At 45.9% G+C, this 12,893-nt stretch overlaps 1 protein-coding gene across 2 annotated transcripts in view; it reads left to right on the top strand.

Annotated features, from left to right (window-relative positions):
* tenm1 (teneurin transmembrane protein 1) overlaps nucleotides 1-12,893 on the top strand; it is a 149,346-nt gene that overhangs the window by 121,372 nt on the left and 15,081 nt on the right. For both annotated transcript variants that reach the window (XM_078101485.1, XM_078101484.1), the window contains exons 23-26: nucleotides 7,472-7,626; nucleotides 8,986-9,069; nucleotides 9,442-9,636; nucleotides 12,003-12,090. In XM_078101485.1, coding sequence (XP_077957611.1) covers nucleotides 7,472-7,626; nucleotides 8,986-9,069; nucleotides 9,442-9,636; nucleotides 12,003-12,090 — 522 coding nt within the window. The remainder of the gene's footprint in view (nucleotides 1-7,471; nucleotides 7,627-8,985; nucleotides 9,070-9,441; nucleotides 9,637-12,002; nucleotides 12,091-12,893) is intronic.

Genomic DNA, 12,893 nt, shown 5'->3' on the forward strand with positions numbered 1-12,893 from the left:
GGTAATATATTACTTTTACTTGTAAATGAGTATTTAACACTAACAAGTTTGTAAAGTAACATAAAATGGTACCTGCAAACATGATAAGAAGCGAAATATATTTTACATTCCCAACTGCACCTTGTTTTCTTTAAGGAAAAAGAGGCTGCATGAACCTGCAGGATCTGCCATCACTCCTTTAGTCCCTTCTCTGTGAGTCAGACTCACACACAGCGCACACACACACACACACACACACATTTAGGGCAGAGGGTTTCATTATGAAGGCCCGCTAGCGCATTGGTGTCAAACATGTGATGTTGATTCAAGTTCAATTCCCACCATTCATTGATATAATAGAATTGTTGCCGTCATAACTTCCACACTATTTTATTTAGTCGAACTTGGAGTGCAAAACATGGTTTATAAAAAGGCTTCTCTCTCCACTGGAAAAAGCTGTTGTTTGTTTTGTTTGTGCACTTTAACAGGGTCAAACTAGTTCCGTCTAGTCTTTATCTGTAATAGCTTACCACAAGAGGATGCTTTGTCAGGAAACATAGACATGGGCCAAATATGATAAGACATTCTCCTCCAAACAGAATGATGACTCAGCTGTCAATGGGTGGCTACAATTGATGTACAATTAAATTACACCCATCGGATTTTCTCTTGACTTCCAGGAACCCTGGACAAAAGTAATACCTCAAGTTTTTCCTTCACATTGGTTTAAATCTATCTTCGGTAACTGTGAACGTGCTCGGTGGTGATTAGGATTGGATGAAGCAATTTAGAATTATGGTTGACTTAATTCTACTGCATCTGCACTTCTTAAATCAAAAATGCACCCAGATGGTTTCAACAGTCTGTTTGCAAGGTGAAATGAAGGCATCTTGATATTTTCGCGGGTTGCATATGGTAAATCTGAGTTTAATAAGGCAGAAGGAACATTTTAAAAAAATGTCAAAATGACAGGCAATTGCGTAGGTTGACGTTGATCGGAAATGAGAAGTCCTCTTGAGCCCCAAACTCAGGCGATAAACAGAATGGTGAGCTCAGAGGGCCCAATGTCATGTGGCTGGATTGTCCACCAGATAAAAGGAAGAGACGTATATTGGGCTGCTTTGAAAAAGAAGGGATCCGTCTCAGAAAGTCCCTGGCCAGGAGGGGGTCTCTTAGATATTCTGGGGGGACGGGGGGGTAAACAGTCAGCCCCCTGCCAAGAATTGCTAAGGACCGAAGAAAATACAGTCAATGGGCTTGGTCGAGGCCAATTTATGCTGACTTAAAACCAGGCTATACTTGTAAGATGCCTGCTAGTCGAGTAATGTATTAGGTCGAACACTGTGCCGACTGAGAGCTACCTTGTTTGTAGTCGGAGTGTGTAGGGTGGCTTCAGAGAGATTACCGAAGCTCACTGTGTGTGTAATGAAGCCCTGAGTCAATAAGAGATGCGGGCTCGAGGCCAAAGGCTGAGCCGCTGCATCGAAGGTGCAGCGCTTGTTCGCGTCGGCCTGCTTTCTTTTGATTGACGTCCTGTGGGTCCCCGAAGCTGATCTGCTTCTCCCAGTGAAGAGACACAGTTAGTTATGGTGGGGCCCTTGTTAAAGGTACGTCGGGTTGGCAAAACATCAGCGTGATCGCGGCAAGTGTGACACGCGTGTCACCTTAACCGGCGGAGATGGCCGCCGCTGGCAGCCCGGCCTGTCGGCCTCCACTGGGAGCCGGGCGAGCTGACAGGACGAGCGGTGGAATAAATGAGGTTTGCCCGAGGTGAATAACTGTGTGACGGGGGACGGGACAACAGGGCCGGTAAAGCGTTTGCACCTGCGCGACGTTACCAACACGCGGCGCTGCGAGGGACCAGTGGCAAGACCCCCGCCCCCCCCCTCGCCTGCCCGCCCTCCACCCCAAGGAAGCACTCGCACAGTTCTTTTGGAGGATAGGCGAGGGGGGAAACAATGAATCTGATGCTTAGGTGGTCAAAATAAAGAGTGTGGTGGAGCTGCCTCTGGCTCACTCACCGCCACGTCTCTGTGCCGTGCGCGGGGATTTTGGTTCAAGTGGAAGCTGCACGTAGAGATTTGCAATATTTTAGTGCTGCTTCCCCTATGTGTGTGTTTGTGTGTGTTTGTGTGTGTGTGTGTGTGTGTGTGTGTGTGTGTGTGTGTGTGTGTATCCCATCTGGTGCCATTTCTTTTCTGCAACCACCGCACAGCCTCACTGGCTTGATGTGGCGATGGCGTGTTGGGTAAAAGGGCCTCTATTGATAGACCTCCTTGTGCTTGTCTGATGTTCTACACAGTGCATGTGTTCTAATCTGCAGACGCTCCACGCTGATCCAATCCCCTCAGCCTTTCACGCAGCTTTCTAGTCCAAAGCATTTCAATTGCTTTTATAATTGAGTTTGTGTGCTGCCACTATGATTGCTTTGGATCTCTCTTTTGCTATCAAACAAAGGCAATTACTACCAAGTCGCGTATTTCCACCCAAAAACCTGCATCAAAATGTCCATGCGACGGTCCAAAAAAATATCTCAATGCAGTTCAGTGCTTGCTCGCAACGTCTGCCATATATGTGTTGGAGGGCTAACAGCTAATAACAAAACAAAAAAAGACAACTATCAATAATTAATTAATACGGGTTAATTGGTTAACAAACTTACAGTCTTTGATAATTAGATGAGCCACACTGTCTGATTCAGACTTAATTACTAATCCACTGTCTGTTCTCTGGGGCTTCAAGGAATAATGAATTACAATAAGTATGAATTATTGCGGCTTACCAAAGACCCAGCGCAAATACACACCCGTCCCTGGTTATGGTGCTATTTTGTATTGATCGATGATTGTTTGGTTCAGGGAAAGGAGGCGCTGTTGGAAGCAGCACAGTGCAGGACGGAGATGTCACCGTTCACAGAATAGAGTAGTGTGTGCATGTGCTGTGTAAACAATGTGCGAATGACGGCGGCATAATAAATATGTATTTATAAACAGGTATATATATATATATATTATATTTATATATGATATATAAATATAATATAATATAAAATATATATATATATATATATTTATTTATTATATATAATAAATGTAATATAATATAAAATATATATATAATATAGAAATACAAACACATTTTTTGTATGCATGTGCAAAATCAAGCTAGTCGAGCATGTGCAGACCCCCGCCCCACTTCCCCTTTCCCTCTTTGGCAACCTCATAGTCTTCGAGAAAAGTTGTGCGTGTGGGAGTGTGAATTTCTCATCTGCAGACGCTCTGATTTATCCACTCTATATTTGCATATGCACACAATGTGATTAACTGCCATGCCTTATCTTCTTCGCCTAGCGACTTCATGCCACGCATGAATGCACACACACACACACACACACACATACACACACATATACCTACCTACACACACACACACGAAACTAGAGCTTGCAAGCTCGCCGCACGTTCACACGCTAGCATTGAAAAAGCGTGGTGCGCTCTCAGGGAGCAGTGATCAAAGGGAACAGTAAGCCACACAGTCAGCTCCAGAGCCTTTGGAACAATGTGTTCTTCAGCCTCACTTACAGTTGGACCGCAGCAGGTAGCGAACCCTCTGCCCCCCCCCCCAGCTAATTTCAGTTTTCTTTATTTATAGTCGGCGTGTGAACGCGGGTGGCCGGCTGTGCGGGTGAAGCTGTCCTGTCCGCCTTCAGTTGTCAGTCACGCACACTTACTGTGTATAGCTGCACCATGGGATATAATCAGCTACAGCTAGCGTCTTTTAGATGCTGTAATAATATGTCAGTCCATATCATTAACACCCACTGAGCCTGGGGATATGTGAGGGCGCATTGAAGGACTTTCTCCTCAGGCCTCTAGCAAAGTGTGTGTGTGTGTGTGGGGGGGGGGGGGGGGGGGGGGGAGGCTCACCCCGTCATGCACGCTTAGCTGTCAGATATGAATGCACCTATACATGCGCACATTACGCTCCCTTCTCGGTAACTACATCATATAGGTTGGTTCCCCTGAATTTGTGCTTATTTAGCACTTTGTTGGTTGTTTCCAAGGCTGACAGACTCCGGTTTGTTTTTTCTGTACAGTTTCACAATTCCTCTCGCTTTGATCCATAGAGGCAGCTTTGCTGTCAACATTTGAAGGTGGAAAGTACTGTAGAAGGGAAATTTGAACAACACCAGAAGGCTGACTTCCTGCACTCTAGTGAGCTCTGTGTTGGTGTTAGTATGCAGCGCAAAAAGACACACACACACACACACACACCACATCCTTATGTTACTGTGTGTAACATGGACAGTCTATTATCGTTGCTAATTAAGGTGCATTATCTACAACTTTTGTCGTAATGACTCGTTTCCACCTCATCTCATTTCCCACCTTACAGATGTCCTCACCTCTTCTCTGCTCCCACGGGGGGCTCCCTCTTGTCACATAGCGGTAATCAACAACGCTCTCTGAGACCCGTTGTGGGGCCTTTAATCAAATTGGATTGGATTGCATCCGCAGAGTAAGGCTGTTATAACTGACGTTCTTTTGATGGGGACAAAGAACAAAGGGAGTCTCATCATTTGAGAGTCATTGGCCTGTAATTGTCAACTGTAGCGATTGCCTTGGTGTCATCGCCACCTCTCGCCTCTTTCACACCTCTCGTTCTGCTGTCTGTCTCTTCCTCTCCTGCTGCGGTTTTTTGACCTAAATCTGAGAAGAAGAATGCGAATAGCGTCACTTCTTCATCCTCTCCTCCACCCGCTCTTCTCTCCCTCTGTTTTCACCAAGGTCGATCCGACTGCATCTAATTCGCTCCTCTTTGATGCTAAAATCCATTCACAAGTCGAGTTGAGATTTATCTCAATTATTTCTCCGCTGGTGCGTCTGCCAGCTTCTGAACACGAGTATCAGACTGCCAGATCCACCTGGGGAGACAGGGTAAATCTTTTGATGTCTTGTGAGTATCCATCGGCTATACAGAGGGACCCTAAATTCTCTGAACGCAGCGTGCAGCTTTACCCGCATGCAGCAGCTGGAAATCCAGGCGCTGACAAGGAGAACGCGGACTAATCTGCAGCCTTCTCAATAAGCATGCGGAATGCTTTTAAACAACACGTCAACTGGCGTAAATCCTTTGCCGCCAGTGCCGAGGAATAACAACTATTGTTCTTCATTGTGGGGCTTGTGTGAGGATGAATAAGTCAGTCATTGTTGTTGTTGATGGATCCGCAGCTATTTACACGCCGCGTAAGACCCAGGATCCTGAGCACGAACACAGAGGATGGCGGCAAAGCAAAAAAACAAAAAAGACTGGAGGGGAATTTAGAATGGAAGTCAATAAAAGTAAAGTAATATCCAGAGAGGGACAGAAGAGCAATCCGTATCTAGAGAGAGTCCCGGCTGCCCCGGCATGTCCTTGTGCAGGATTTATGAGCTCTAAGATCAGGGAGCGGCTCAGGGTGGAACGGATGGAAAAGTGAAAGGAGAGTTGTAAGGATCCGAGGCCGACGTTGGAGCCGGTAGAATGTGCCAACTTTCAGATCTAAGTGGGCTGAGACTGCGCTGTGGGTGGAGATGTCACTCCCGCGTAATGCCAGGCGACAGGGGGAGAAATGGGAAGGCAGAGAGGAACCAATGGACGGAAAGAAAGAGCCGGCTGCGGTGGAAAACAGACGCCAGACATTATTTAAGGGTCAGGGGCCCCTGATTTGATTAGCACATAACATTCAGGGCAGAATACACGGAGCGAACCGACAACAACAAAGCAAAGGGGGAGGACGGAGAGCGAGGGGATGCTAGAGGAGGAGAGGAAAGGTGTTGGGTGGAGGTGGGGATGGGGGTGGGGGGGGTTGCTGAGGCTGTGTGGGCGGTGCAATCTGTCTGTGTCACAGGGATGATGAAGGGGCCAAGAGGGAGAGCTCTGCAGTTCACCTTCTGGCCTCTGGAGGAAACACGCTGACCCTGGCCCTCCCCCGGCCCACCCCCACACTACCCGCACGATTTATGAGCCGCCGGGTCGCTTCCAGGGTTGCTGCGTTTGAGGACGGTCGCCCATCTAGTCGCGGCGGCGGTGCCTCGGTGCTTTTCGCGTGCGCGGCCGCATGGTGGATGAAGTCACGTGAGAAGAAAGCTATCGCGTGTCAAGGAGGAGGTGACCTGAGAGGCGGAGAGCGAGGACAGGCACATCCGCCCCAGGGTGGCTGGGGGGGGGGGGGGGGGGATTGAAACAACCAGCATAGAAATAAAGGGGAGTAAAGTAAATATAATTGCGCTTTAGTTAGTTTTTTTTCCAATATTTTCTGGTGTCAATCAATCAACCAATCAACTTCTGTTAGTTATCACCTTTCAGGCTCCGTATTGTTGTGGTTTTATAATCCTTATGCTTATATTGATTCACCATCAAGGTTGTTGAGAACTGTCTCAACAACCTTTGTTTCAAGGGAGCCAAAAGGAGGCCGAACATATTTATCATTCCTCCAAATGAAAGTAATGTAAAATCACATTTAATGAGATTTTAAGAATAATAGACTACTTGGCGTTAGATTGCTTTGATGGTTTCTTTTGCTACATATTGTATTGCCCCATTTAGTTTGATGATTGATTGAGGCTATACTACATATGAGAAGGCTCTTTCTCCCATATCCGTATATATATAAAGAGATATATGCATAAACTTGACAGGATTTAATGACAAACCATAAACACAATGCCTTTTAAATGGCTCAATAGTGAGCCGCGTGCATGGGAGATGGTCGGTAGAGATACTGAATTATGGCTTATTGTCGATGATGCTAAGTGAAAGCAATCAAAGGGGAATTGGCGGCATACGGTCTGAGAGGTGAGGGTTGAGTCGTGGGGGACTATTGCCGTTGAGTCAGAGGGATGTTCTCTGTATGGAGATGAGACGGCGATGAAGGTCGCTCCTCATCCATAACAGATGATTCATAGTCTGCCCTGACCTTTAATACCTAGACTTACCTGCCCCCCCCTCTCTCTCTCTCTCTCTCTCTCTCTCTCTCTCCGCTCGCCGCACACCGCAGTGCTCCCTTTATATGTTACACGTGTGCGGTGCACGTATTCACAGTGGGACTTGTGAATGCACAATTACTCCGCACATGCGCATGCGCCAAATGTCAAGAGTTCACTGTGGCACCTTGCTCACATCCAACGTGACAAATAACTTCTTCCTCCGGTTGCATTGTTGTAATCCCTTTAGTGGGCTGCGGAATGGAAATATAATTACATTTATGTGGCGCAGTGCCTTTGATAAGACAGCCGCACGCTGAGCTGAATGTCTAACTGAGTTGGATGTCTCTCCAAGGCCCACTCCTCTCTCCACTCTACCTCTCCCCCTTACACACCCCTCTCCATCTACTTCTCTTGCACTGTCTTTCCCTTTTGTTCTCTCTACCTCTACTCGCTCCCCCTCTGTCATCTCCAAAAAAGCTCACTCGGCCTCTCTCTCTCTCTCTCTCTCCCCCCCCCCCGCCCAGGTATTGCGGTGGATAAAAGAGGTGTCGTCTACTTCGTCGACGGCACCACCATTCAGAAGATTAACGAGAGGGGTCTGCTCTCCACCGTGATTGGCTCAAACGGACTGATGTCGACGCAGCCGCTGAGCTGCGACGCGCGCATGGACATCGGCCAGGTAGGCTCGCAACGCGGTCTCGTCCGGATGAGTGAGAGGGAGCCACGTTTGTGTCGATCCCTTACAGTCAGTGATCATTACGTCAATCTAAATTCCCCCACAGAGACTCACTTTTGTGTGTTTGTGTGTGTGTGTGTGAGAGAGAGAGAGAGAGAGAGAGAGAGAGAGAGAGAGACCAAAGACACAGATTTGATCCGCCAGCCCTGAGATCACACTGCTGACTTATATCAGGCCTATTAGAGCAGAAGCTGAATTATAGATGAACTGCCGGCTCTGTGGAGGGATCTCGGCCAACACGCGTGTGTATGTGAGTGTGGATATGCGTGTTCAGCCGCGGCCAATTCCCTGCGGTGCGCTTATGTGTCTTTAAACGGGCCCACGCCACCTCACTCGTGTAAGTAAACGCCCTCTGCGAGCGCCTTCGTCCTCCATCCTTGTTTATTCACACGAAGTGATGCGACCTCAATGTGCCATCGGTATTGACGGAAGCCGAACCGCGGCGCTTTAATTTATGCAAAGTGAACAGGCTAGATTGAAGTCTCAATTTCTGTATAAGGAACTCTAATCTAAAGTGATATTACACCATGTGCGTATGTTTTCAGAGAACCACCCCCCGCGTTCAGAGAGTCATTTGAGTTTTTCCTTTTAGTTTCAGTTTGAATTTAATTGAGCAGGATCCGCTCAACCTAACTTGTAAAAAGTGATGGCCTGCCATCACTGCAGAGTTCAATATCACGAGCGAGAGCGACGTGATGCGTGTCTTCTCGGGCTAAGGACACACTGAGTCCTGCTTGATGAATCTCTCTACCTCCTTAAGATGGGATTTCGGAGTGAACCCTCTTCTCTCTGATCTGACAGTGTCTATAATTGGAGATGTCAGTGGCAATTTAACATGATCCATTTATTTACCAATCCATCCTCAAGAGTCATCCATCACCTTCGGCGATCCCGCAGACGCACCGCCTCGTCTCCGTAGCGCACACTCTCGGTGTCTGTGTGTGTGTGTTGGCGGGAGGGACAGCAATGTGGCTGCTGTGGGTTTATCTGTCTTTGACCCCCCCCGCGGCGTTAGCGGGCAGCGTGTGCTATTTGAGCTTGCGTTGAATCACGGTTATTGGTTGACATTTGCGACAGCGCCGAGGCGAGTCTTGAATAAACAGAGGGAAGGCTCCCTGCCTGCCGCTGACCTTTGCATGAGCAGGGAGGGTCAGGGGGCCTAATGCAGTGTTATTAAGGAGCTATTATTTGTATCACCTGGAACTTACTCTTGCGTAGGGGGGGGGCAGTCAATACAGCTTTGTTCTTCCCTTTTTCTATTTTCTACTAGCGATGTAGTTCTGAATGTATGTCGTTTCTCAGGTGCGCCTGGAGTGGCCTACAGACCTGGCCATCAACCCGCTGGACAACTCACTTTACATCCTGGACAACAACATAGTCCTACAGGTATAGAAACACATACACACACAAAACATGTGCTGGTTTTCTCCATCTCCATCTCCTCTTCAAGCGTTATTTTTTCTCTGAAGTAGATCGGCACTACGCATAGACGAGGGATAAAGCGCTGTGTCTCACACAGTTTACAGTGCTGTCACTGAAGGTGCATTATGAGTGAGCGAGGCTCAGAAAATTACAGCCTGATTTAAAGAAAAACCTGCAAAGTTGTCTGGGGACGTAGTCATGTGAGGTTAAATGCATTAGATTAACAGTGATTCCTCTTACCCTAAATAATTCCTGGACGCAGTTGTAATGACATACTCTCTGTTTCTCTGTTATATAGCTCGTGCATAATATTGTTTGGGTTGGTTTCCACTTCAGGTATCAGAAAATCTTCAGGTGCGCATCGTGGCGGGCCGCCCCATCCACTGCCAGGTTCCAGGTATCGACCACCACCTGGTGAGGTGGGCAGCAGTCCGCGCCACCCTGGAGGCTGCCAAGGCCATCGCCCTGTCGCACCTGGGCACGCTGTTCATCGCCGAGACCGACGAGAGGCGCATCAACCGCATCCAACAGGTCATTCTGTCAACGAAAAATAAAAATGCATAGTTACTTTCATTCATTTTTTTTCCCAAGAAGCTCTAATTGGGCTGTGAAGGGCGTTCTGCCGATGATGGATGTCGGTGGCTCTTATCCATCCATCTTACATCCACCAGGATCGCATTTATTGATATGTTGCTACCCATTTTACCTTCACACTCGTCATTGCGGTCAGGTTGTTTGCTGTGGTCGCAGATGCTCTGCAGACAAATGCACATTGGGAAATTGAAAGCATCCCAAGAAATAATAATATCTAAAAATCTCAAAAGCAAGTTTTCACTTTTCAGATAAAAAGATTCTCCATTAGCTTTACAAACAGAGTGCAATCGAAGCTCCATTCGGGCAGCAGCTACACAAAGATGTTGCGTCTGCCGCAATCAATAGTCCCTTTGTGGTCAGCAGCACCACACTGAGTCCATGTGGAGGCAGACAGGCACATAAAAAAAAAACTCAGATGCCTTTTGGATGGAGTCTGGCCACTCATGTTAGAAAGGGCAGTCAAGACTTTTTCACTGTGTTTGTCCATTTTATTTTATGCATTGTTTGTCCGGGTTATCTCTATGTAGGCTACAGCAACCAGAAGCTCCTTTTTAGAGAGTGAACAAAAGCGTCTTAAGACGACGAGCCATGAAACAGACCTAATGATGATGTGTTGCAGATTTCCTCATCGGTTCTGAAGGGCAATCAACACCTTAAAGAAGCTGACAAACAGTCTGATGCAGGGGAAGCTAAATTAAATCACTTGTGAGACAGACAAGCGGCGTGCAGGTACAGCCTGACAATATGTTTTTGACGCACAGATTAACTGCTACATTTCATCTTAAATGACTGACAAATGTGGAATATTTTATCCTTCAGCCAGCAGTTCTTACTTAGTTTTTCAGCGCAATAAGCCTTATTGAATGTGAGCGTGCTTTGTATCAAGGCGATGCTTTGGCGCTGTTGTTGGTACGAGCGTGTGATTCTGTCACACACACACACACACACACTCACTCGCTCACAAAAACCATTTGGCCATAAAATCAAGGACCCAACATCCATAACCAATACCGGTTTAATTTAATTTTTAATCTTGTATAAAGGCTGGTTCATTATTGAATGATTTTGGAGCATTGAAATCACCATCACTGCACCTAAATTAGTTCCGTTTTGAATGTGCTTGTTTGTTTTCCATTGATGGGAAAATTAAAAGAACTTGTCTTCCGTGAAGCGGGCCTACTATTTTTCAAATGGAACATTTTCATCCAAAACGAGTCACAAGACTTTTGACTTCAGTCAGTGTCATTTTTTTTAATACCATTTCTATATTTCACCAACTCTGGAAGGTCCTCCTGCTGCGACCTCAGAACTAATTAGCCCCCCTTGAGGAGAGTGTTTTCCTAGAACAAGTGGACGAAATGTCTTGAAATTGGAAGTAAATGTGCATAATTATTTGGTCTTTTAGGATTGATGTTCCACTCTGATGCCGGATACCATAGACTGAGATCATCACTTTTTAAAGGAATAGTTCATGCTTGGCAGTGCAGTTATTGGCTCTCCAGATTAAAGCTACTCTTGTGTCCTTACGTTAAGTATAAGACTACGGTGCCAGCAGCAGTTTGCTCAACAGACGTGAAGCCTGGAAGCAGACTTTGTGCTTAGCTAGACAATTAACCTTGCTCGGTGAGTAACAACAAGAAGACATGCCTAAAGCACATAAAGTTCTCTAATTAAACAAGTTGCATCTTGGTGATGCACTTTGTTTTTTTGTAAGGCTCCACACAACCCGAACAGCTGGACTCCCAGTACCCGTAACTTCCCTATATTCCATTTGTGCTAAATTTGCAAACACGTGGAGGAGGGAGAAATACACACAATAGCACGTGTTAATTACTGCTCTAGAGGTCTCTTCTCTCTACAAGAAAGCCAATAAACCAAATCATTTTGTGTGCTCTCTTTGGACCAGTTAAGAAAACATTACCCCTCAAAGATGCATCAAATTCAAAATGTTGGTCTTGCAGTTTTCACCCTCATTTAGCAGTCTCCATCAGGACAAACGCTTTAATTTGCTTGGAGAGCTAAAGTCCAACCCAAATATTAATCAATCTGTCAACAAAGCACTGAAGATTCATAATCCTTTATTTTTTATTTTAAAAAGAACACAATAATAATCACCTGAGATATCATCCTCAGTTGTTTAGTTGAAGCACCAGCAGACATCATTTTCATGTGGTTAATCTGTATTCCCGGCTCGTTCTCACTGTAATAACGAAAATGAACATTGTGAAGATCGTGCTGCTTTGAACAATAATCACCTGTAGTATTTTGTAGTCGTGTGCGTGACGTTTTTAAACCCTTCACAGGTGTCAACCAACGGGGAGATATCGGTTATCTCTGGAGCCCCCACGGACTGCGACTGCAAGATAGACCCCAACTGTGACTGCTTCTCTGGTGGGTCATCATGGACAGACACACACACACAGACACACACACACACACACTGTGCGACCGCAGGATTGAGTAACGTGAAGGTATTAGATAGTGTATAATAGGATTACTGTACTAAAAACAGCATGTAACTGCAATTAAACATCTTATCAGATCATATCGTATTTGGTCTGCTTCAGATGTGTAAGAAGGAAAACAAAACCAGAACGCTGTAAAAGCTTTGACATAACTTAAATGAATTGAAACAGTCAGTGTGTCTCGATATTGAGTGATTACATCTCGTGTCCCTGCCGGCCAATGATTTTATCAGCTGAGCTTGAGAGGAACTTTTTTCTCCTTCAACTGTCTCATCCACTGTTTTCTTCTCTCCTTGGATGTGTCTAAATTATTGATTTCAGATGGAATATTATTACCTGAGAAGGGCTGTTTTGACTCAGATAATGATGTTTTGTGTAAATGAAGACAATATACGGGAGAGAAATGACTGACTATAATGTCACATGGGAAAGTAAGCAAATGTGATTTGGATGGTAGACAGAGAGTGTGTGTGTGTGTGTGTGTGTGTGTGGCTTGGGTCGTATTTGTATTCATGAGGAGGCTCCTCCTTCACAAAAAGCTCCAGCTAAATTTCTGTAGGAACCAGCCTGAGAGAAACCTTTCAAATCCATTCAAATTACAGCGAATCAAATCTAGCTGCTAAAGGATTTAACTGGTCAGTGTTTTAATGGAGCGGCACCTCAAGTGTAATAAAGGGATGGAGGAAAGGACAAAACAAATAATCCGGTGTTCTTTTGACAGTTAGGCAG

The sequence above is a fragment of the Gasterosteus aculeatus genome, chromosome 4 (genome assembly GCF_964276395.1).
Source record: "Gasterosteus aculeatus chromosome 4, fGasAcu3.hap1.1, whole genome shotgun sequence".
In the NCBI taxonomy this organism is placed as follows: domain Eukaryota; kingdom Metazoa; phylum Chordata; class Actinopteri; order Perciformes; family Gasterosteidae; genus Gasterosteus; species Gasterosteus aculeatus.